General features: G+C 36.0%; 1 protein-coding gene and 1 non-coding gene across 15 annotated transcripts in view; one reads left to right on the top strand and one right to left on the bottom strand.

Moving 5' to 3' along the window:
* Chd7 (chromodomain helicase DNA binding protein 7) overlaps positions 1-25073 on the top strand; it is a 180720-nt gene that overhangs the window by 105913 nt on the left and 49734 nt on the right. For 13 of the 14 annotated variants that reach the window (XM_074068628.1, XM_074068629.1, XM_074068633.1 and 10 more), the window contains 4 exons: positions 5356-5497; positions 9950-10087; positions 11083-11148; positions 17597-17652. In XM_074068628.1, the coding sequence (XP_073924729.1) occupies positions 5356-5497; positions 9950-10087; positions 11083-11148; positions 17597-17652 (402 nt within the window). The remainder of the gene's footprint in view (positions 1-5355; positions 5498-9949; positions 10088-11082; positions 11149-17596; positions 17653-25073) is intronic. The other variant, XM_074068634.1, reaches the window with a different exon arrangement.
* On the bottom strand, positions 21060-21167 carry LOC141422025 (U6 spliceosomal RNA). Its single transcript, XR_012446694.1, has one exon. It is a non-coding gene; the product is annotated as a U6 spliceosomal RNA (small nuclear RNA).

Raw genomic sequence — 25073 nt, 5'->3', positions numbered from 1 at the left:
TCAAGAGAAAGAGCTAGTGTCTGTGCTGCATTTTAGCATGGATGAACCCATCCAGCCCCATCTTAGATAGTAGCACCTGCCCATCGTTACGTTTCACTTTCTTAAGCTGACTGGGAATACTTCTATAAGAATAAAACTCCTAGAATGCCCCTTCACGTGACAAATACGGCTCTCTGAATAAAGAGTTTGTGTCCTAATGCCTGCTTCTAAGAGTCCTCCTCAAGATATGCTGTGATAACTTGGGGTTTGGAGATGTGGGTGTAATCCCAGAACTGTGGAGCTTGGTCACTTACACACCAGTACCCACTAGTGACACTTCACCTTCATGATGAAATATGAAACATAAGACTGGAGGAGGAACAGTGGCCCTTCAGCCTTCTAGCAGCAGCCCCAGAAATGTTCCCTTTCCAAGATTACAAAGATTTGTCCAGCATGAGGAATAGGTGACTCAGCATTTCAGTCTCTAGCCTTATCAGTAGAGGACTCTTTATTTTGGTCATATCAGTAATGATGGGACATAAAATTGAGAAGAGAAGGAACTTTTAAGTTCCTTCATTTTCTTAAGAGTGTATATTGATAGTCCAAGGGCGTTTCACATTGGCATTTCAGATATGTATATATCATGCTTTAATCACATTAACACACACCATCCCAATTACTTACTCTTCATCACGATGTTCACTGGGTGGTTTTTTGTTTGTTTGTTTGTTTTGGTAGTAGGGATTATTTTAGAGATAGGGTCTCACTTTTTGTTCAGGTTGATTGGGACCAGGATCATCCTATTTTTATACTTCCTGCTGTCACTGGGATGACAGGCATGTGCACCATACCCAGCTTTCTTCTGTTGGGATGAGGTCTCACAATTTTGTTTTGCCTGGGCAGGTCTGGAATTGCCTTCTTCCTGATCTCAGCCTCCTGCATAGCTTGGGATGACTGGTGTACACCACCATGCCCAGCTGTTGGTTGAGATGGGTCTCATATTCTGTTTGTCCAGGTTGTCCTTGAACCAGGATCCTCCCAGTTTCTACCTCCCGAGGTACTTGGCTGTTAGGTGGGTTTTTGGTTTTTGTTCATTCATTTGTTTGTTTGGTTTTTGGATTTTGGTTTTTTGAGACAAATCTTAATATGTCGTTCAGGCCAGCTGAAACTCAGTATGTAGCCCTCAAATTCATGATTTTCCTGCCTCAGCCTCCTGAGTGCTGGGATTACAGGTTTATGCCACCACACCTAGCTTTATTTTTGTTTTTCAATGAATTAATGAACAAAAAAAACCACTTAGAATAATGTCTGGCACATAGTAAGGGTTACATAGGGTTCTTGTTTGTTATTATTGCTATTTCTTTTACTGTTTAATTTTTTAAAAGTTCCTTGTGTTTTGAGTTTATGGATAGTGACAAATGACATATACCCACAGTACTTTGGTTTTAAAGTATAGACATAATGTTAACACCAAATTTTGTGTGCTTTAAATATTCTTTGTATGGGTACATCATGTGGCCTGTAGGAAGATTGAGGAGATCATGGCTATCAGAAAGTGCTTCTTGGAATCAGTGATGTATGAGCTGATTCTTGCATATGAGTAGGTTGGGGAAAAAGAGGGGGTAGGAGAAGTTAGATATGTGTTTTGGGAATAGTTTTATATGTCTAGAGAACAAGGGAATAAAGGGCCCAGCAAGTGAGAAGAGAACAAAAACAAAGTTAATGTTGCCAGTTGTAAAAGTTGTAGAGTCCCTTGTATTCTAGTACTGAGGAACTTGACATTATAAATAGGGGATTGGGTGTCACCAGTCAGGCATTTTAACTGATCACTCTGGGGACTTGTGGAGATGGTTCTCTTTGCAAGTATTGTTCTGGTTCTATTACTGTGACTCTGAGCCAGGAAATGGAGGAGGCAGAAGAGATCCAAGAGAGGAATGAGGGCAGGCATGATTTCTGAATTTGGGGCTAGAATATGATCACACATGCCTGACTTTCTTGTGATCCCACTCTTAGGTTGCCATGTAGCAGCTAGCCATAGCTTGGCCTATGTGTAGACAGTACTGCAGCTGTAGGAGGTTCACTGAGGTTCTGTATCTGCACCAAGCAGCTCAGAGGCCTTCTTGATAATGTAGTGTTGGTTTGTAGTGTTCTCATCCTCCACCTGGAAGAGCTGCTCTCTTTGCACATTCAGGTTTTTAATATAATTTGGAAGAGGAATGTATATATTACTATGACTTGTACTTGACATTTTAAAAGCCCAGTTTTGAACCTTACTGATTTAAATAATGACTCTGAATGTGGATTCTGTCCTTTTTTCCATTGGTTGGATGATGGGTAGACCCTTCATACGGTGCATGAAGGTGATGAAGTAATGACTGTTGTCATGACTGGGTGGGATGATACCAGTCAGAATTAAAGCAGTGGTATTGGGCACACGAGATACGTGCTTGGAGTCTGTTCTCATTTGTTGAACTGGTGATTACTAATGTTGTTCATTCATTTTTTTCTTGTATGTATTTTGCTTAGATGAAGTGATCTTCATTGCAAATGGGTTTCTTTCTGTAATCCCTGCAGTTGATTTGGCCTAGGTGGGTCTGAGCCATTGCTTGTCATCCAGATGTGCGTAAATGTGAACCATCCGTGCCCACTGCTGCCCTGGCTTTCTTCCATTATCTCATTTAAACCTAGTAACAAATCTTAGAGGAAGATGTAATTATTAACCTCATTTTATATTTGAAACTGAGGCTAAGAGAAACAAAACAATTTATCCAGGGTCACCAACCTTAAGTGACAGTTGGAACTTTAACCACGGTCTGTATGACTGAAATCAGTCCTCTGACCATCCATTCTACATTACCTTCATTTGTGGAAAGAAAAAAAATCCACGTTAGTTTTTTTGGGGGCAAAGCAGATTTAAATTAGCTTATTGCAAAATAGTAGTAACAAAGTCAATTCAATGTAAATAATTAGTTTTATTCTGGTTTATAAAGTCTTTGGGTGGACACTGAAGACTTTGTAAACTTTTTATTTTTAAACTTCTCATAGTGTTTGGTTTGTATATTGATGCATGGAACTGTTAGCTGATTCTGAACATTAATGGTGTGAAGTCTAATGAGTTCGCAGGCTTTCAGTAATCAGATCAGGGGTAAGTGCTTCCCTTGGCTTCAGGCTTTTTGTCTAAGCATTTGGAGAGGTCTTGTCTGACTTTCAGCCATCTTGGAGGTTCCATACAGTTCATTCTTGGGAAGAGCAGATGGAAAATCATTAGCACTTCTCTCTTACAGCAAATAGATGTTTCCTCAGACCTGGGCTCTGGTCAGCTTCCAGACAGTAAGCCTTTTGCTCCTGTAGGACAGTGCACTCAGAGCCCAGCAACCCCACTAAATTAAACTGTGTGCTTCACTCTGGTAGAGAGAGGTCACCATGGAAAGCACTAGCTGCCAGCTCACTTTACCTGGCAGTGGTTCAACTCTTTGACAGGCCTACCTCTGATTTAAACAAATTTGAGAAATATGTAAAGTTTTGGAAGCAGTTTTGCACTGATTTGATAAAAGAAACCACAAAACACTGCAGCGCAGGTGTTGAGAATGTTTGAAAGCTGATTGAGGGAAGCAGATGGCTTTAGTCAGTGGCATCCAGCCAAAAGAGCAGGTGCTGGTCATGTGACCGCTGGTTACCAGGGTAATCTGATTGCTCTTGGCGTGCAGATGAAAGGAAAGGGGCCCAGTGTTCAGCTGTAGTATTGTATAATTTGTGGCAGTTAGAGCGGAAATAAATGCTGGAAATGGAGCCTCATAGTAGGGGAGACTTCTGTCCATGTGTAGCATAAACACTAGGACAGTTGGATGAGGAACTGTTGTATTTTTTTTTAATTTAAAAAATATTATGCTCACTGTGGATCTCTTGGTGACTTAAAGTTTTCAAGATACTGTCTTTTTTTTTTTAAATAAAATGAACTGTTGAAATCTAACTGTTGTTTGTTTAATACTGGATTATTTTATTTCCTGACAAGATTATTTAATATGCTAAAATGTCAATGAAATAATAAAAATAAACCCTGAGTATTTGAAAATAACTGTTTTAAGAAAACAGTTATTAAATACATTTTAGGTATGTGTTGGGAATATTTTATATTAACTGCATTTTATATTAACTTTTGAAATATTTAATATGACACATGCTTCACTTGAGATCTCTTGACCTTCCTTCTGTAGTAGAGTTAAAAACACGCTGTTGAATGCTTTCTGTCAGCACGTTTTTGTGGGAATTTACAAACTTCAATAAGTAAATTTAGGTTTTGAAGTATATATTTTATTTTTAAAATTAGAGTTTGAGGCTCCTAGAAATAATAAAAAAAATTGTTACTGAGGTTGAATTATTTTCAGTGTGGTATAACAAATAATTGATGTTAGAAAATCTTGGAGCCAGTTTGAAAATTTACAGTAGCACTAAGTGTACATTCTGAATGTCAGTGTTCTAGAGGTGACGATAAACTTAAAATTTCATTTGTCTTAGAGTTGCGTTCATGTCTTTTGTCTTACATAACATTCAAATCCTGCTAATGACTGTTTATCATCAGTATACTTTGGGAAATGTGCTTTAATTATTGGGGTTGATTTGATTTATTTTTGTATTTCAGAGATCTAGCTTTTGAAAAAATAAAATTAAAAAGGGTAATTGTGGAGCAAAGAATGTAGCTCGGTGGTAGAGCACTTACCTAGCATGTGCAAGGTCCTAGATTCAATCCTCAGCACGTGGCAAGGGGGAAATTTGTGATTATCTCCCAAAAAGGGGTAAAGCCAAAAGAAAATGTACTTTTAATTAAGAACATAGCATTAAGTAAAATTACATATTTCTGGAAATGTGTGTTTTTAAAATTCTAAATTGGATAAAAATGGAACGATGTCATAAAAGAACACAGCTAGTACTACTGCTCGTAAAACAACTGAAATAGGAGTATATAATTCTATCTGCAAGCGACACAAAGATATGATCATTATGTTGTATTTTTTGACAGTTTTTGAAAAAGATGTTCCACAACTTAAAAACTTATAACAAAATTACTTCTTAGTTTTGTTTTTCCATTATGGCTTGGTGGGTTGGCAAGAATTTGGAACAAATGTTCCATGTGTGATATAAGTAGGTTTTGTATGCAGTTTTATTTTTATTAGGGCAGAAATTTGCTAAAGGTCATCAATAAGAATTTTGCCATAAAAACTTAATTAAGAGCACCACTGACTTATAAATGGCCTACGTACATTGACTTGTCCATTGTCACCAGTGCTTTAGGAATATTAACATGGAAATAGTAGGTATGGGGCATGCAGAAAACCACATTAAAAAGTGAACACTAACTTGATGTACTTTGAATTCTAGTAATAAGAAACCTGATTCAGAAGCAAGTGCTTTGAAGAAAAAGGTCAACAAGGGAAAAACAGAAGGTTCTGAAAATTCAGACTTGGACAAAACACCCCTACCATCTCCTGCTCCTGAAGAAGATGAAGACCTAGGCATTCAGGTAATGCCATTATTGTGTCTCTGAGCCTCAGCTATATAGCATGGTAACATCAGTCACATGTAAAGCACCATAGACTTCCCATAGCTTTGTTATAAAGATGCTTGTGAGATGTCCTTACTGTTTTCTGGAACATTATTTTCACAGTGATGAGAGCTGGGGGACCAACAGAAAATTAAATTCCTGACCAGAACTATTTGGTTTTATCATCTTTGACTTTGCAATTAAAAAACAAAGAGTCTCCCTTCATTTCTATAAATGTCTGTCTTGATGTTCATATATGTGATTGCTAATGTGTGGCTTCATTCACATTTTAAATTTCTTTGAAGTTTGGTTGCTTATCAGTTTTTTATTTTGCAGAATAAAAACCCCATAATTTACAGCTTATTTTCAGGCTTTTGATATCTGATGGTCAGAGGTGAGATATATTCATATAAACTAAAGTTTCTGCGAACAAGTCAGTGATTTTCCAAATGGCAACTTAGCAGAATTTTCCAGTGTTCAGAGTCTTCTCACTTAGAGAATCTTATAGGAATAAGTTAAAAAAAACAGCCCTGAAAAGATATTAGGAATTTGGATTCTTGTATGTAAAGCATACTGCCTTCACTTCTTGGACTGAGATGGACTCTTACATGTGACAGTTAAAAATTATTTCATTGTTAGGTTCCCTGGACATTCGCCAACCTTGGTCCATTGGGATGGCTGGGAATGTGACTTGTGTGAATGACATCTGAGTTATCAGGGAGCAGTTACTGAGCAATCCTGCTGGAATAGGTAGCCAGCCCCTAGAAGCTTATTGGATCTCCTCTGATAAATTAGTGCCCATTCAGGACCTTCTATCCATAGTGCAAATATTCTCAACATATAGCTCTACTCTAAAGAGTTTCAGATTTGTTTGCGAGTTTTATTTTGAGTAGAACTCCTTGATATTTGTAACTTCACAGAACAGCCTAAGCTAAGGATCCAAGATAGAGTGTAATAAAGAGAGAATGTGAATGAATTTATTTTGGCTTGGTTTGGTTGTATAACTAACCTGGTGATACCGTTTGCAGTATGAATTAATTATATAATTTATTTTTATCATATGTCAGTGGAAAGATAAGGTAATTTTTTTTTGTAGTTTCTTCAGCGAACTGAAACTAAATAATTTTAATGATTGTGAATTTTTTTAATCTTCAAGAATGTTCTCTCCTCATTTGTTTTTGCTTAAAGTATGACAATAGTATTTGGACAATATTAAGATTTATTTGCACTGGTCAACAAAATTCTCTTATTCTTTCACAAATAATTGCTGCTGGTTTAAAAATGTCTTTTTGTATTAGCAGACTCAACTGGACTTTATGAAATATGAGAGGATTTTTTTTCCTTTCATTTCAGTTACAAAAAAGTGATAATCAATTCAAACAAACCTTGGCAGGTGCTTTCTAATTGGCTAGTGGGTATGGGTAACTAAGTGTTCTGGGCTCAGTAGCTAACATAAGCAGCCACACAAGAAGATGTGACTTTGAAGGCTGTGCTTTCCTGGTGTCTCCAACACAGGAAGTGATGCTGACTGCTTCTTATGTTTCTTCCTGTAACTCATGTTTGAAGTAAAAAGTGTTGAATTTTGTGATTGGTATCCCAAAGTAAATGCCATATAATTTTAACTAACTTAAAATTGTTCACAAGGCACTACAACAGTGAAATCATGGAAACACATTTAAGTCTCTTCAGTACACCCATTTAACTAAAAGCATCATTTAAAAGACAAGTTTTAAAAAGTTGGTGAATTACTTTAGTGTTACCTTAGAATTCTTGACTTAAGGCTTAAATGCAATTCTTAAATTTGATTTCGATTCCCAGAATTCTTTCAGTAACAATAGTTTAACAGATCATAATTGAAGCAGCATATAATAACTTTATATTGAGAAATTATGAAATGAACTGTGCTACCAAAAGACCTTAAGAACAATTATTATTTACAAAGTAGAGAAACCATAAAACATTTAAAAATTTCAGAAAATTGATGTCTACTTGTATTTTCTTGTGTCTACTACTAACTAATGCCATCACTATGCATAGATTTAAGAGGAACTCACATTATAAAAATTACAGTCAGCATTTTAAACAATGAGCCCCATTTTATTTATTGGAACAATACAGTAATGTCTCTTTAATATCAGAGTGGAATTTCCTGCAAAGTGAATTTGTCCAGACCCTGTCCTGTTACTTGTGCTGGGAGAATACTATTGACATTGTGACCTCAAACCTTGAAACTTGATAAAACATCATGGGGGGGGGGTCATTAGAAATACATCCTCAAAAGATGGAAATATAAATTAACTATTTTAAAGTAGTTAAGTTGATATACCAGATGGAATGCAGATATTGGGCTAAATTTTACAAATTAAAGCATTATTCTTCATCATAGCCCTTTAGATATTAAAGAAACTGGTAGTCCAGATGTGAGAAATGGCAAAGTGGGCCTGAGAGCAGGAGTAAGCAGGTCAGATTTGGAAAGAGAAGGGAAGCAGTACAAGGTAATTGAGCCATTTTTCTTTGGAAAGCTGGAGCTGATTAATGATGACTTTAATCCTATTAATTACATTTTGTAATGCTTTGAATGAATTTCCTTTTGTGATCATCCCAGTATTTGTATTGGGTTAGTTACTATCATTAACCCCATTCTATAGACCAGGAAACTGAGGTCCATAAAATAACTCATTTTGGTCATGTAAGCATCAGGCAGGGCCAGTTCAAACAGGAATACTCAGCTCTAGGGCTCACAGTGGTGTGGGAAGAATCCAGATGGCAGAACCCCCCACAGGTTTCTGTGACACCTGTCTTGGAGAGGAGAACCCTGAAGAACCTCTGGTCTGCATTGGTCTCCCTCCAGTTGAGGGCAGTGGGAAATCTTTTAGTAAAACCTCATCACAAATGGCCACCTGTCAGAAAGGTACCTTGTGCCTCTGCTGGCATGACGGTGTAACACTGGGATATGGAGCTTGTGTGGTGGATAGTCTCAGATCCATTCCTGAGCTGAGAGAGCACAAACTTAATCAGATTAAAATCCATTCTTTGAGAAGAAGAGGTGGAATTTTGTTGGTCCTGTCTTGAGAAATATTAGTATCTGTCATGCCTTCAGTGCATGTGATGGGTATTTTGCCTTTCTCTAACTTACTGTCCCAACTGTAAAATTTGTGAGGCTCTTTGAAAAGTTTTATGTCATAATTCTTAGAAAAAAGTTTATATGTAGTATTACTTTCATCAGTACTCTTTTATTTCCTCATTATGAATTTTACCTTTTAACTCTTCATCTCTGTAAAAGTTTTAGAATGTTTGCTTTAGGACCAAAATTAAAATGCAAAACACCCTCTCTTCTGTTCACTCCTAACCCAAAAATTAACCCTGTTAACAATTTGTATGTCTTTTCAGCTTTTTTTTTCCTGTTGTTGAGAGCATACACACGTTCTTTTTTTTTTTTTTTTAAGCAAATATTCATTGAGGCATAGAGAGGTAAACAAGAGATGCATTCTCTCTTTTTTTTTTTGAGATGCATTCTCTTTGCCTTAAGGAGTTTATTGATGATGCATACATCTAAATAGATGTGCAAATTTTTATTTATCTTAAACAGAAACATAAGCAACTAATTGCTGTGTAACTTGTCTCTCTCTCCCTCTCCAACTTTTTGTCTTTTTTTCATCTTCAGATATTTCCAAAATAGGTTGTGTAGCTTACTGGAAGTAGAACTGTTGGATCAAAGGACTGGCATGTTTTAAATGTTGATGATACGACCACATTGTCCTGGGTTATGTTTTGATCACAGGAGTGTTAAGAGTACCCATTTTACCAATAACCATACTAACGCTAGCTGTTACCAATCTTGTACATTTTAACCAGCAAAATAAAAAAAATAAAATTAAAATGTTTTCATTCATTATGAATTTTGCTAGTTAGCCCTTCATATCTCCAAAACATTCAACTCTGATTTCTTTTAGAACCAAAATGAAGTTGTAATAACTTTATTTCAGTGGCCTTCTGAAACATCTTGGGGTACAGAACATTGTAATTTACAGATTATTTTCTAATTCATTCACATTTTTTTATTTATGTGAAAAATTTCCAGTAATACAAAAGTAGAGAAAAGAATGTAATGAAGTCCTGTAAATTTCTTGCTTAGCTCCAATATTTCTATCACTATCAGTGGACACCCTGGTTAGGTGAGAAACAAGATTTATTGTTCCTTGCATTTTTCTGTTTAAGGGTATGTGACTGGAAGTGGCAAAGTGATAGCTATCCCAAGGCTGCAGATTCCTCCATTTTCATTTCATTTGGTGTCACAATGATGTTTTCACTTGATTTGCAGTATTAAAGTAATCATCTTTGAGATTAAAATATATCTTAACCATTCTGTGCCATGTTAAAGAGCATCAGTGATCACTTTTTCAAACCCACTTTGTTGGGATTTTGTTTTAGAAGAGGCGGTCCAGCAGGCAGGTGAAGAGAAAGCGATATACTGAAGACTTGGAGTTCAAGATTTCTGATGAGGAGGCAGATGATGCAGATGCTGCTGGGAGAGACTCCCCTTCCAACACTTCACAGTCAGAGCAGCAGGTTAGCAGTGAAATTTGTGTGATTCACATTTGTGTTTTCAAAGTGGACTAGAAATTTTATAGCTGGACTCCAAGAAGCTCAATGGCAACGTTGGGCTTTGAGCAGGGGGCATTCATCTAATGTTGGCTAATGTGCTATGGGAAGTTAGTTGTTTAGCAGTATCTTTTAAAAAGCCCTGTTCACTGAGATTTATTTTTCTACAAGCCTGTAATATGTAATTTCACATATTTTAGAGAATTAATGGTCTATACTGAGGAAGAGTCAGAGCTAGAATCCAAGGCGACTGAATTTACCTCTGAGAATTCAGTGCTGTAGCTTCTGGGACTTTAATAAACCACTCAAGCTCATCTCCTGCTGTTCAGCACTGCAAGAACCCCTTTATGAAATTACTGCCTTGTCGTACCCAGCAGGGCCCACTTTATTCTCTGTGCTATGTAAATGATGGATAAAACAGTTTGTATAAGGTAAGGGTAATAATGTGGGATTGATTATTGTAAAAAAAAAATTTAATGTTCTTTCCTTACAGTGACTGTACTTTAGTTAACAAACTGGTAACCCATTGAAACTTGTGCTATGTTAAATTGTTGTATAACGTTTTATGCAACCTCCATAGATAAAAGCTGCCTTATAATAACTGAATGATGTGTGTATTTACCCCATGGGTGTAGATGAGGAAAAGTTATATTTTTGACTGCTATCATGCAGAGATTATTTTCTCTTGGCAGCTGGAATTTCTGAATGCTCTCTAGCTTGAGGGACCCATGCTAGTCTTGTAATTAAACCACACAATCAGGAAGTAATAAGCATGGCTTCTTCCTTTTGTCTTTCTATAGAGTGAGATTTTTGGTTTTTTGGGTTATATTTCCCACTGGTGGCTTCGTACCCAGTGATGTGAAGGTTATGAAGGTAGTGGCAAATGGGAGTGATTTCTTGCTTTTGTAGTATAAGATCAAATGTTTTCCATTTGGATTGATTAACACAGCTTTATTTTGTAGGAATCAGTTGATGCAGAAGGCCCAGTGGTAGAAAAGATCATGAGTAGTCGTTCAGTGAAAAAACAGGTGAGTGCCACTTGTAATAATTAAAATCTGTGGTGTGTGTGACTCATCTAAGATTATTTGCTTTGTAATTTTCCTTTAAAGTTCCACTTTTGTGAAACAAACTTCTGGTGATATCTAATCCTATCTGATGTACTAGCCCAATATAAATTTTGGGGATATTTAGCCCCAAATGAAATTAAAATATATTAAGCAATAAAATATATCAATTTTTGTTACATCATTCAGATGAGGACAGAAACTCGATAGTCTCCAAAGAAATGTATAGGACTATCTACAGACCACCTTTTTCGTAAAAATTATTCTTTAAAATCATAAACATGTTTACCTTGCATCTCTTTTTGGAAGGTCTGCCAACCCATCCCCATGGAAGGATTGAAGTTCTTTTTACCATTTTGGCAAGTAGCTGTTTTCTCATAAATTTTGTAACATTTTTCATATACAATTGAAATATTTTAAATGCCTTTATTGCCAATCTAAAGGTATTGATTTACTTTTCAAAGTAAATCAGTATTGAGCTACAAAAGTTAGCCCAATACACCTGTCACTAGCCAGATAACTATGTTGTTGAGGGACAATTGAATGAAGAATGCCAGTGGTTAATACTGTATTTTCTTTGAGCAGTGGAAATTCTCTGTTCTATCCCAGTTACCTCCCTTCTTTCCCAATTTCGGAAAGTGTTTTACTTGTTTTGAATTACTGTCTGTTCCTTTGCTCGAATGAGTCAAGCCCATAGTTCTTTTTATTGGTTTTCAAGGTGTGTGAAAGTACAGCTTCATTTGTTTTGATCTATAAACTCAACGTAGCTTATTTTTTAGTAAAATATGTATAAAACATAGTTTCCCAGGGAGAAAGATGAGGAGTGGAGGAATTACAGAATTTAAGGTGAGGTTTTCAGGCTTATCTAATAGGAAACCTGTGTTAATCAAATACTTCTACCAAGAGGTCTTTAAAAATGTCATTACACCAACAGTAAACTTCAACATACTTTCATCCCAGTACCATTTGCTTTTTTATTGTGTGAAACAAGGTATAGATTTTCATCAGTTTGTACATATCCAGTTCATATGAACATAATCAGGAATAGCATGTCAACATATTTTCAAATTTGAGTGTAAGCCTGTGTAGATGGCTATCTGGTGACTTTGAATGTGAAGAGTTCTGCCCTGATGAATTATACAATAAAATCTTAGCCAAATGTCCCACCTGTTCAAGCAAAAATGAGCACTATTTAACTCATTAGAAAGGTTGCATTTTTGTCCTACTAATGACTGTAGAATTGTTACTTTGTGAATTGTAGATATATGGCAAAATTTAAATACTTGACGTTCTTTAAAGAGTAATCCCCTTCACTGAATTGAAGTGACTTGTTTGAGTAAATAGCATGTTGTTTGGATGGGATATACTAATTTTCATTCAATTGATAGTACTTCAGCAGGCCTACTCAGCAGGTTTGGGGGTTGCAAATTATAATTAGCTCTATTATTCAGAGCTACTTAGACTATGCATTATGTAGGACATTGCTTTTTCTTTCTGTTTTACCCGCTCTGGGGCTCGCCCGCCCCTGCCCCAACCACTCTTTAAAGACAGGTGGTCATAGCTTAGGAACTGCTTTATCTTACCATAAGACATTAAAAATCACTTTAACTGTATAGGAAGGTGGAACATTTATTGATTTGAGAAATTGGAGAATTGTGGAAAATTTTCTCTGGAAGATGTGTGACTTTAAGGATGGAGCTTATTGAATTGCTTGTCTATTACTTAAAGTGTAGTAAAAATCCACTAGAAGATACTTTAATTAATAGGTACTAACTTTTTAAACTGCTAGTGTTCTCAAAGTGGTTGCTTTAGTTACCAGCTTTAAAAACACTGGAAGAAAAGTGTTGTAAATAGAAACAAAAGGAAATTTGAGATTTTTCTGGGGATTCTAGTTATGCCTGCTGTCTGTTTCCTATTACCATGAATAATTTAAGACTTGGCTGTGAGAAAGTGTCTCGCTCTCTCCCTGACAGGACTGTAGAAACTGGCTGAGAGCTCTTAGAATCTGTCCAGTAGGATGCTAACACATAGTGGGAACTCCATGGTTTTCAAAGTCAATCACCCTCATTGCTGTGTGGTGAAGTTGTGCAAATTCACAAAACAACTGTGGTAGAACCCCCCCTAATTCAGCACCTCTTGTTCAATGAGGATGGCTCAGGCTTTCATGTGCTGCTCTAAGTGCAAGCTGATGGTCATGATACCCCGTAGAAGGGCCATCATTGGGCCTCACATTTTAATTTTGACTTAGATATGTATGTGTGAATAGACATTTGGGTCACATGAAAGTTAATTTTTTTTCTCCACATTTAGTCATAGCGCTTTCTTCTATGAGCCATGTACCTTTGGAGAATAATTCAGTCTTTTTTTTGGATCAGAAGGTCAGAAATAGTTTAAAGTTGAATTCTGATCATATTCCTTAAAATTATCTTTCTTTAAATTGTCTGCACTGTGTATTTTTTCTTTAAAACCTTATTTTTTTCTTTTTATATGTATTTTTTGAATTAATACACTTTTGTTAGTTACAGTGTGATATTTCTTGGATACAATATGCAATGATCCAGTTATGGTAATTAGCCTCTCCACTTCCTTATCTTTTCTTTTTTTTTTTTGTATCATTTAGATTTTTTTCAGTGCTTTTGACTTTTAAAATTATTATTAGCATGGTATAGTTATACAGGGGTATGTTGCGACATTTACATAAGTATTTATAATATATCTTAGATTCAGTCCTTCATCTTTCTCCTTTATTTCCCCACCACCACCTTTTAGAACAATTTCAACAGATTTCATGGTTCTATTTTCATACATAAATACAAAATAATTCCACCATATTCTCCTTCCTTCACCATTTCTTTATGTCCTCTCCACTCCCACTGGTACCCATATCTGGATAGTACTTGTTTAACCTTCCTGCCCTTCATTTTTTAAAAAAAGATATTTTCGTTAGTTTATGATAGTTATACAGGTGATTTTGTTGTGACATTTGTGTATATTCATGTGTTATAACCCAAATTGGTTCTTCTCCTTTCTCCCCAGACCCCTTCTTAAGGTGACTTCAGCAGGTTTCAGTGTTCCATATTCACACTTGTATAAAAAGTATGTCAATCCTGTTCACCCTCTTCACTTTCCTCATTTACTCTCCCTCTCCTACTAGTGCCCTCTGCTTAACATGATCTGTTTTCTATTCTTGGAAAGCCTTATTTTAAGTTCAGGGATGTATGTCTTAATTCTTACTTGAACCCAGCAATTAAAAAAAAATATTGATGGGTGCTGGTGGCTCATGCCTGTAATCCTAGCTACTTGGGAGGATTGCAGTTGAAGACTTCAGTGAGTAGCTTGTGTGACACTGACCCCCATCTCCAAAATAACCACAGAAAAATATACAGGAGATGTGATTCAAGCAGTAGAACACCAGCTTTGCAAGCACAAAGCTCTGAGTTCAAACCCTGGTCCCCCTCCCTCCTCAAAAAAAAAAAGTGTTAAGATGAAACTCTTAATCCCATTCCATTTTATGTTCTTATTTTCTCCCTAAGTAAACTGTGATTTGGTGTCTCTATTAGAGTATATAGTAGTTTGGACCAGAAATAAGAAGAGATTCATACTTCCAACTTACTGACCTTTGGTGAGATGCTTTTTCATTCTTTTGTGAATGAAATGAATTATATAACAACACTTTCCCTTTTTTCACTGTACTTTCACTTTGCTCGCCCAGAGTGACTACTTAATTCAATAATAGAATCCTTAGGGAAGGCCATTCTTTCAAAGTTTAGGATTATCATTTGCCAGATGGTGGTTTCGAACCCAGGTGGCTGGATGAGCTGATGTATTGCCTGACCAAGGGATCTTGTTCATGTGAACAGTAGAACAAATATGGCTTAAAATATTTGGAACCTTAAATCTCCCATGAATTATAATGATGTCCATAGACTAGTTTTGGAGTCTAATGAAAAGGTACACACATTTCTCATAAATATTCTATTGAACATATGAAATTAGAGCACTTATAGATTTATTGGTAGCTGCCCAAGAAGTAAATTTATTTTTGTGTGTGTGTGTGTGTGTGTGTGCATGTGTGTAATTAGTGCTTTCACTGATATTCATTGGGTATATACATTATAGAATGGTTTCTAAAAATTGTGCAGTATGGGGTGGTGTTGGAGGCTGGTCATTGTGACTGTCATTTAGTGAATGATTGAAATTATGCTCCTGAGGGCTCATGAATTCACACACATTTGTTCATTGTTTTACTATCAGTAAAGCAAAAGACTTCAGCATGATTACATTTATATGAAAGGAAAAGCTGAAAAACAGCTTTCTTTATAGTTCTAGGGCAGGAATCCAGTTATCTTACATATGTGGTCATGTAAACAAAACATAGTATTGTATGTGCAGACATCCAAAAGATAGGCACTAGTTCTAAGTGCTGCCTAAATGAGATCTAAGAACCTAATTGGTTCTCCTTGACAGCTCTAGACACTCTTATTAAGTGTCTTCACAGCAGGTCCCAGAAGAATAGCTGATCATGACAAGAAAGTGGGTTTTATTGAGCCATCTTACAGATGGCTATAAGAGTCAGAGCCTTCTGAGAGCAAAACTGAGTTAGAATGAAAACTATATCTGCTGCTGGAGACTTGATCCTGTGTATTTTGGTCCCACTTAGAATCTTTCTGGGGCAGTAAGACCATTTAGAACTAGATGAAAAGGACAATATGGAAGATCAGAAATAAGGGAATCAGAGGAAATAATAGCACTTAGAAATGATAAATGCTTAACACTATTTAAAAGGTGTATAATTTTGAAAACCCTTCAGAACAGAAAGAAAGTATCAGAAGAGTGAAATTCAGATATTTCAGTTTCATTTTAGGTTTGAATTTTATGATATGCTATGAGAAGCATCACAATTTTTGCCTCCCATTTTCCCTTAACTGTTTTCTGTCTTATCTTTGCAATATATCTTGAAGTGGGAGTAGAATAGAGAATATTAGGGTTAGAAAAAATGAGATGGGCCCTGGATTGATAGTCATTTGAATTGACTGAAACTTACAAATTAAGTCCAGGTTTATTGACTGGCTTGTATGTATCAAGCAGTTTCTCTTCACTTTGGATAACTAAAAGCCTTATGCAATATGGGTGGTGTTCTCAATACATTGGTTTAAAAAAGCTGCTGTGTAGTTAAGATCTTTCATAGACCAATTAATAGGTGTTGACCACACTCCTGAATATCCAGTCTTATTGGTGAGTTGTTTAAAACTCAGGTTTAACTGATATAGGTTAAAGTTCTGAAGAAAAGTGTACGTTTACAATATTTCATAATTGTTTGAAGTTTATAGTTGAGGGGAATCACAGTACCTTTCAAAGATCTGTGCCAATCTGTATTGAGTAGAAGCCTTCACTCTTGTTTGTCCTTTGCCATGTTCCTGCTTGCCTTAATTTTCTTCAAAGCATCTATGAGGCAGCATAGCACCCATGTATGACCCTCAAGACAGGCTTGGGGGCTCTTGTATGGTTGTAAAAGCAATTCTGAAACATCTGTAAAGGGTGTTTATATTTTATATTCCTTCTTTATCTGATCAAATGTTCAGAGGGAAATTACATATTGTGACTTGTTTAACAGCCTAAAACCAAAGGAAAAAGAGAAAGACGTCTAAAATATATAAATGTTATCTTTTGCATATGCTACAGTAGGTAGGATCAAGGAAGATGTTACAGATAATCTTACCCACTGAAAACTCTTGATTTGGCTAACATGTATCACAATTTTAACCTTACCTAAATGAAGCATTTGAAGTGTTAATTTTATTTGGCTGCTATGTAGGTGAGACATCTTGTCTGAGAGATTTTAATTGTACCATTGAGTAAAACTAAAACTATGAATAGTGATGCACTAAAATTATAGCATAAGAACAAGGTTTAGTTTTATATGGTTTCTTGTTTAGAGTTATTAACTATATGGAGAAATAAATGTCTTTTAAATATTTTAAAACATTACAAAACCCACAATGTAAAGTTGCCATGAGGCAGCCAAAAATAATACATATGGCATTCAGGAGAACAGTTGCTAATTGGCTGCTGCCTGAGAAAATGGTACACTTGGCGTCTACTTAACACTGTGGGTTTGGCAGAAAGCCAGATTTGGGGTCAGGTTGTTGTGAATGAAGCTGCATGTGGTTAGGGAGGAGTTAAAATGATTCATGTCTCAAAGCTTGAGCATGTTGAGTAGAGCAGCATGCGTGGGCCTGCGCATGTTAGTCTTTATCCACAGGCCGCCTGCAGCTCAGAGTGTGCTCATCTTTCCCAGAAAGACCTTGTGGCTCTTCTCAAGCCATTCGATGCTCATGTGGGAGGAATCATTACTTTTGAAGTATTCAACTGCATGGGTTTAAATATGTACTGAAATTTTGTTTTGTTGCAGAAGGAATCTGGAGAGGAAATAGAAGTTGAAGAATTTTATGTGAAATACAAAAACTTGTAAGTAAATTGGGATTTTTTAAAAAAAGGAATGGGATATATTTTTACAGTACTAAACTTTTTTTGAAAAATTGTAAATTAGGAAAGTTTGGTATGTTTATTTAGTGCCTTGCAGGCCATTTCCTACTAACTTTTGTATCTTTGGTATTTTATAAAGGTAACTTTCTTACAAAATGGATAATTGATGTAAAAGTCAACTTTCTTATATAACCAAGAGGTTCTTTTTAGATAGAATAAAAACTTCTATAATAACAGAGGAATAAATAAGTAAAAATTGCCTATCCTCTGAGAATGAATTCTACTCTCCAGGGCTGTTCTCTCGCCCTTCATTTGTACACAGGATGCCAGGCACTTGAGGTGAGAAATATGCCATCAAATTGCCCTAGAGAATCATGACATCACTCAGACTTAAAATGCAGTGAACAATGGCTTTAATCTGGGCTTGTTTCTAATATTTGTTTAATGAATTTGAATTTCATAACTTTAAAAAAATCTGAGTAGAGGGCCTGGTATGGTATCTCATGCCTGTAATACCACTTATTCAGGAGGACTGAGATTTGAGGACAGCCCAGGCAAAAATGTGAGACCCTACCTGAGAAACAAAGGGCTAGGGTGTGGCTCATGTAGGATAGAACCCATGCCTAGCAAATGCAAAGCCCTGAGTTCAAAATACAGGGCATACTCATCATAGATGCGTGCTGTAAATGTAGGCAGTGTGCCTGGTCCACAGATATGTTTTGATGAGCCAGCATAGTTTTAAGGGTCAGTAGTCACCCTGCTGAGGAAGTGTGAGGCCATTTCCTAACCTGAAATACAACCACAGGACAAGGACAAAGGCAGTTGTTTATGACGTGAATAGTTCATCTACTTAATCCTTTTAAACAAAGCCCCATTTTTGTAAATTCTAGGGTTTTTAAAGAGAGGTTTTTGTGAGTTACCATGAAATCATCCCAAGAAAATTTACCCTGCTCTAGGATATCAGAGCATGAGGCACGGTGCTGTCATTTTCCCTTGTGGCCAGCACTGTGTTAATAAGTGTATGTACTTCTGAAGATGTTGTAAGCAAAACCTTTTACCAAGTAAAAAGGCAAAGATGTCTTTGTCAGTTTTATCATGAGAGTTCAATGAAATACAGTGTGGTGATAAAAATGCTCAGTAAATGTTAGCTGTCATCATTTTGTCTTCCAAGCTCAATGAGTTTACACATGTGCAAATTGTGCATATGACATGATTTCCTATGGCTGAATCCTTAAGGAGAGAAGAGATGTAAGGATACATAAGGAGGAAGTAACCTAAGTAAACTGAAGGGGAGAGTTCCCTTGTTGGTGTACCAAATCAAAACAACACAGAAGTTTATCAATTGCCAAATAATAATGGGCAACCCAAGTCAGTGTATGGGCACTGGGGCCTGAGGTGACTGCATCCATTGGAGCCTGTTAATAACTCCAGAGACGGGCACAGTTGCCTGACAGGTACCCCTGCCAGGTCAGGAGAGACTCACTCATCCTCTTTCTGGGTACTCAAGATGCAGCCAAGGGAATTTGGAAAAGTGGCTTCCCTGTCTGATTTTAGGGAGATCCAAGGGAATTTAAAATTTCTGTAAAACAGTTTTGTTAACCTATTTTGACATAATCTCAGATTTATAGAAAAATTGCAAGAAAAGTCAAAAGAATTCCCATTTTTGTGATTAACGCATATTTTTCTGAATGATAAATATGTAATAATTTCTAAGTAATTCCATCATTCCTTCTAGATGTATTAGTTGGATTTTTGCTGTAAGGAAGACCTTTATCTCTTGGCTAACTTATCTCTGTGTAAACTTGTGGATGCTCATTTTATTAAATAGGTTATAATTTTTATTACAGTATTATTTACTTGCTTACATCTTTCTTTGAGCACTGGCACCAGAGTAATATTCCCGGTACATCCTGTAACTTCCCCAATGCAGTTGTGGAATCAGTTATTTCTCCAAGTAGTTGTACTTTATTGGACAGGGTCTTTAGAAATCAAGATTTGGGCTTTGGGTGTACTTACTGTTTCTGAGGAATCATCACCTCTCTAGGCATTGCTAGGACAGTATTCATACCTGTATATACACATATGCATATAACCTACACATGTATGTGTCTGTTTAATGTAGGTGCACATCTATCTCTATATCTGTATTCACCTGCCTACCTAACAACAAAAACAATGCCTTTAATTGATACTTCCAACACTTTTAACCCATCATTGAGGACATTCTGTCTTCTTTTCTTTCAGTGTTAGTAATTTCCTTCTTTGACCATCAGAAACTTGACTCTTACTATCCATAATATTTTTTCCAGTCCTAGAAACTACAGGACATGGTTTCAGGATTATTTACTAGTTCATTTTTCTGTGAAAAAAGGCCTGTATTTATTTAGGGCTTTTTTGTTGTTATTGTTGAATTTGAGGTCATAGAGATTAAATACTTTGTTCAAAATTTCCATAGGTTCTTAGGCTGCACCCCCTCCCCCAATTACATTAATTATTGTATACAAAGTTTGGTTCATTAGCTTCAGTTTATATTTGTATTCCATCTTAGCCACTGCCTTGTTGTTTTGGCTTGTATTTTCCTTCCTTCCTTCCTCCCTCCCTCTCTCCTTCCCTCCCTAGGCAAGCACTTCTACTGCTTGAGCTATGCCCCAGCCCTTACTTATTTTCTGTTTTTAAGTTTGCAAAAATATTAGCATGTTTCAAAAGTCAGAACTATATACAAGAAGTTACTAAGAAAAATGTCCACACTGTTCCTATCCACCTTTCAATGCCACACTTATTTTTTCTGTAGTTTTTGACATGAGTATTCAGATATTGAGGCACATGTATATGTGTACGTGTGTGTATATATCTATGTATATATATAATTTTCTCTGATTAAAAGATTGCAGTCTATCAATGTATTTTTCTTTGTTTTTTTTGTCAGATTGTTGGAGGCATAGCTTGGGGCTGAATTTCTGGAAGTGAGCTAGCTAAATCAAAAGCATACAGGTAGTTTTGAGAGATTGCCAAATTCCCTTCTGTAAGGATGTGTTAGTTGTATTCCTACAACAACGTACAAGAACATCTACTTCCTGACAGTCTTTTTACTGTAGTGCATTGCTTTTTAATTTTGTGAGAAGTCGTATTTCATTGAAGTTTTAGTTAGTATTTTCTCTTACTGTGAATGAGAACACCTTTTTATAAGTTTAATGACATATTTGTGTCTTGTCACTTGTCTGTGTATGTCTTTTGCTCATTTTTCTATCGTGCTTCCTTCAGTTTTTATAGTTCTTATATATATTAGTTCTTTATCTGGGTGTATGCTGCAACTATCTCTTCTCAGTTTAACTTGTCTTTTCAGTTAATGTGTTTATTATATTATAAATTTAAAAGGTTTTTTTTTTTTAGAAAATATGGAGCACTTCATGAATTTGTACGTAATCTTTGCACAGGGGCCATGCTAATCTTCTCTCTATTATTCCAATTTTTAGAATATGTGCTGTCAAAGCAAGCACTAAAACGTTGTATATAGTTAGATTTATCAGTCTTTTATTGGATTTGGCTTTAAAAAATTTTAGAGGTATTGTGGATCTAACTCAAGGCTTTGTGCTTTCTAAGCAAAGGCTCTATCACTTGAACCATATTCCTAGTCCTTTGCTTTTAGTTTGTTTTTCAGATAGGGTCTTGTATTTTTGCTTGGGCTGGCATTGGTGGACTGTGATCCTCCTATCTCTACCTCCTAAGTAACTGGAACCACAGGAATGTACTGCAACACCCTGCTTGTTTTTGAGATATGGTGTTGTTACCTTTTTTGCCTGGGCTAACCTGGAACTGCCATTCTTCTGTCTGCAGTTCCTGAATAGCTGGGATTATAGTCACATATCACTATGCCTGACCCTGGATCTGGCTTTTGAGTCATAGCTAGAAAGCCCTTCCCTATACCTGCGTTAAAAAACAAGTAACCCATGTTTTTTCTCTGATGCTTTCTCTGATCAGAAAATGATGATTTCATTTTGTGTGTTTATGTGCATGATTAGTTTGGTGTTTATTCTTTTGTATGGTATAAAGAACGGCTCTAATTTTATTCTTTTCCAAATACAGTCATGCATCATTTAACAAGAACAGTACATTCTCAGAAACACATCATTAATTCCTCATGGTGTAGTTATTATGGCATACTTATACAAACCTAGATGGTATAGGTCAGTCACTGAATGTGGCCTTTTGGTGCAGTAGAGAAAGTGGCTGTTGCTGATGTTACAGTCAATTTGTCATAAGAAGAAGTAGTTCACAGTAAATAATGATGAGAAGGATAGTATACTACATACATAGCCAGTAACATTGTTGTTTATTATCATTATCAAGAGCTATGTACTATACAGAGTTGTGTGTGCTGTATTTCTTTATGACTGGTAATGAAGGGGGTGTGCTTACACCAGGATCATCGCAAACACATGACTAATTCATTGTGCTGTGACATTACAGAAGACACGTTACTAGGCAATAGGAAGTTTTCAGCTCCATTGTAGTGTTCTGGGACCACCATGTTTCTGCGTGGTCTTTCTTTGATCAAAATATGGTTATGCAGCAGTTGGCTGCACTGCTCAAACACTGTAATTAAAGTCCATCTTTTGCACAGTGATTTGACATGTAACCATCATGTACTAGAATTATACATTTATTTGGATCTATAGCTGTACTTTATTCTTTTGATCTTGTGTCTGTTCATAAGCAAGTATCACATTTACTTAAAGAGGCTTTATAATGCATTTAGTATCTGGTAGATCTATTTTCCCCTGGTAGCTTCTCCTTTTTAATGTTTTCATGGATAGTCTTGCATGGTTTTGTGGTTGCTCGGGTGTTTTTTTTTTTTTTTTTTTTTTTTGGTGGGACCGAGGATTGAACTCAGGTCTTTGAGCTTGCAAAACAGGCATGCTACTGCTTGAGCCACTCCTCAAGCCTTGCATGTTTGTTTTTATGTAGGAAATCTTGTATTAACTTGTCTAATTTTATAAAAATTCTTATTTATATTTTTAGTAACATTTACAAAGTTATGATTTAGGATGTTGGGTTATACTATGTAAAAATAAAGCTATCTTTCCATATTGTTTTCCATTTAAAAGTGTTTTTTCTTCTATAATTTTACATTTCTTAGGAAATTTCTTTTTATTTTGCCTTTATTGCTATTATAAAAGTTTTCTTGAACATCATATCTCCTCACTGGTTAAAATTTGTCTGAATGAAGGCTGTTTATTAACTTCTGTATGTCCATTTTATATCCATTGTTACTGAACAATGATTTTATTGCTTGAATTAATTTTCTAGTTCTCTAGGGTTTTCCAGGAACATGATCACATAATCTGAAAGTGGAGATAGTTTTACCTATCATTTAATCAACTCATCCACTTACTGTTCTGACTTATCTAACAGCTAATACCTCAGATGCAATTTTGAATACTAGTGGAGACATACCTGTTCTTGGTTATTTCGAAAAGTTTGTGTTTTTAATAAGACCTGGCTATATGACTAAAGTCTTTCTATTTTATCATGTTAATGAAATATCAATTCCTAGTTTCCTGAGTTTTAAAAAAATAATCCATTTTAGGTACTGAGTTTTTGTCAAAGATTTCTTTTTTTTTTTTTTAGCATCAGTGGGGATATTTATGCAATTTTTCTCCTTACATTTGTTAATATTAGGCATTTTTAGTGGATTTCCTAATGTTGAACCAACCTTGCATTCCTAGAGCTAATCTTACTATTTTCTCTTTATTTCTTTTTTGGCAACACACATACCCACAGCTCCCATGTTTTGTTTTCCATGTGGCATAGAAACATGTGTGTAAGCTTTTTATTTAGGACTTTGCACTAATATGCAGAAGGGGTATGAGCTTTAATTTTTTTTTTTCGTACTGTATCAGCATTAGGTATAAATGTTATTGTGTATTTATTTCCTATAGAAAAATTATGGTTTGAAATAAAATTTTGTTCTCCAATGTGATCATAAACTATACTGTTTATAAGGCCTACTTCAGATTATCTCATATCAGCTTTATGCTATTTTTCATGTAGTTTACGCCTTCATAATGTCTTCCTTATATCTGAATGTTGACTAGTCCATCAGTAAGATTTCCTTTTTTTTGGTGTTAATTATCTGCTAGCACATAGCAGTCAACCTTTGGCCTTACTTCTTTTCCTTCCTCTTCTCCATAGCAAGCCTCCAGAGTAGATTCTCTTCATGATTTAGAAAGTGAAGGCACTGGCTGAAAATTTCAGTTCAGCTTACAGGGCTGCATCCACTTGCACAAGTGCTTGTGTCCATCCTGGGCCACCCGGTGGTGCTTTGTGTGCATGCATTGCCCCTCCCCCGAGGCAAGAATACTGACTGCACATGTGCCCTTTTCTATCAGCAGACTAGGAATCTAGAGTAGTTTAATTTACGATTCTTGTTTTGATTATGACAGTGTTGCCTGTTATTTATTAGAAATTTGGACAAGTTGAAAATAGGAAATAAAGTATTTATAGCCTTACTATTCAGGAATAATCATTAATGACATTGTAATGCATGTTCATCTAATCTGTTTTCTGTGTGAATGTGTCAGTTCTTACCAATGTATAAAATGCTTATATTTAAAATCCTTTCCTCCTTTATTCAACTATAGAAGGATTGAATTAGGTCTACCTTTAAAAAATGCATAGTAGCATAAATAGTCATTATATGCTACTTAACATTATAAGAATTTTCCATATTAGCCACTTCAAGATTGTGTAATAGCTGCATAATTTCTAAGTAGTATTACCTTCATTTTGAAAGAGGTATATATTTAAGCCCTTTCTCTCTCTCTCAATGCTGAACATTGAATTCACATACTAGGCATGTGATCTACCACTGAGCTATAGCCCAGCCCGTAGTTTTTTGAGAAAGGGTCTCTCTGTGTAGCCAAGGTGTTTGCTACCATGTGTGGTGTCATCTCATTTCCTTTTATCATCATAATCAGGAAGAGAAACAAGACAGTGGAGGCGATTGGGGGCAGGGAGAGGATCATGGTATAAAAGAATATTAAAATATCAACAGTGTCAGAGTTACTATAAAACATTAACTGTTCTTTTGAGTCTCAGGGAAGAACAAAGGAGGGATGAGTGTGTTCAAGTTCAGGTTATGGAAGACAAAAATGCTCAGAGCGGGGTGGGGGTGGGGTATGAATCTGAAGGGGATGGGAGTTGCTTGGTGAGAATTGGATGTTGTTAGTGAATGAATTTGAAGGCAAACTCACAAGGGACATTGTTTCAAGCTCCTGGAAGAACACAAGCTGGGAGTGCAGGAACTATGGGGGGCATGGTGAGGGGCTGGGGGGCCTCAGAGTGGATGGTGGTCAAGTTTACCTTGCCTGAAGTATGATAGGCCTTGTATGAATGAAAGACAT

The sequence above is a fragment of the Castor canadensis genome, chromosome 3 (assembly GCF_047511655.1).
Source record: "Castor canadensis chromosome 3, mCasCan1.hap1v2, whole genome shotgun sequence".
NCBI lineage: Eukaryota > Metazoa > Chordata > Mammalia > Rodentia > Castoridae > Castor > Castor canadensis.
The sequence above is the reverse complement of the archived record's forward strand: the minus strand, read 5'-3'. Positions and strand labels throughout refer to the sequence as shown.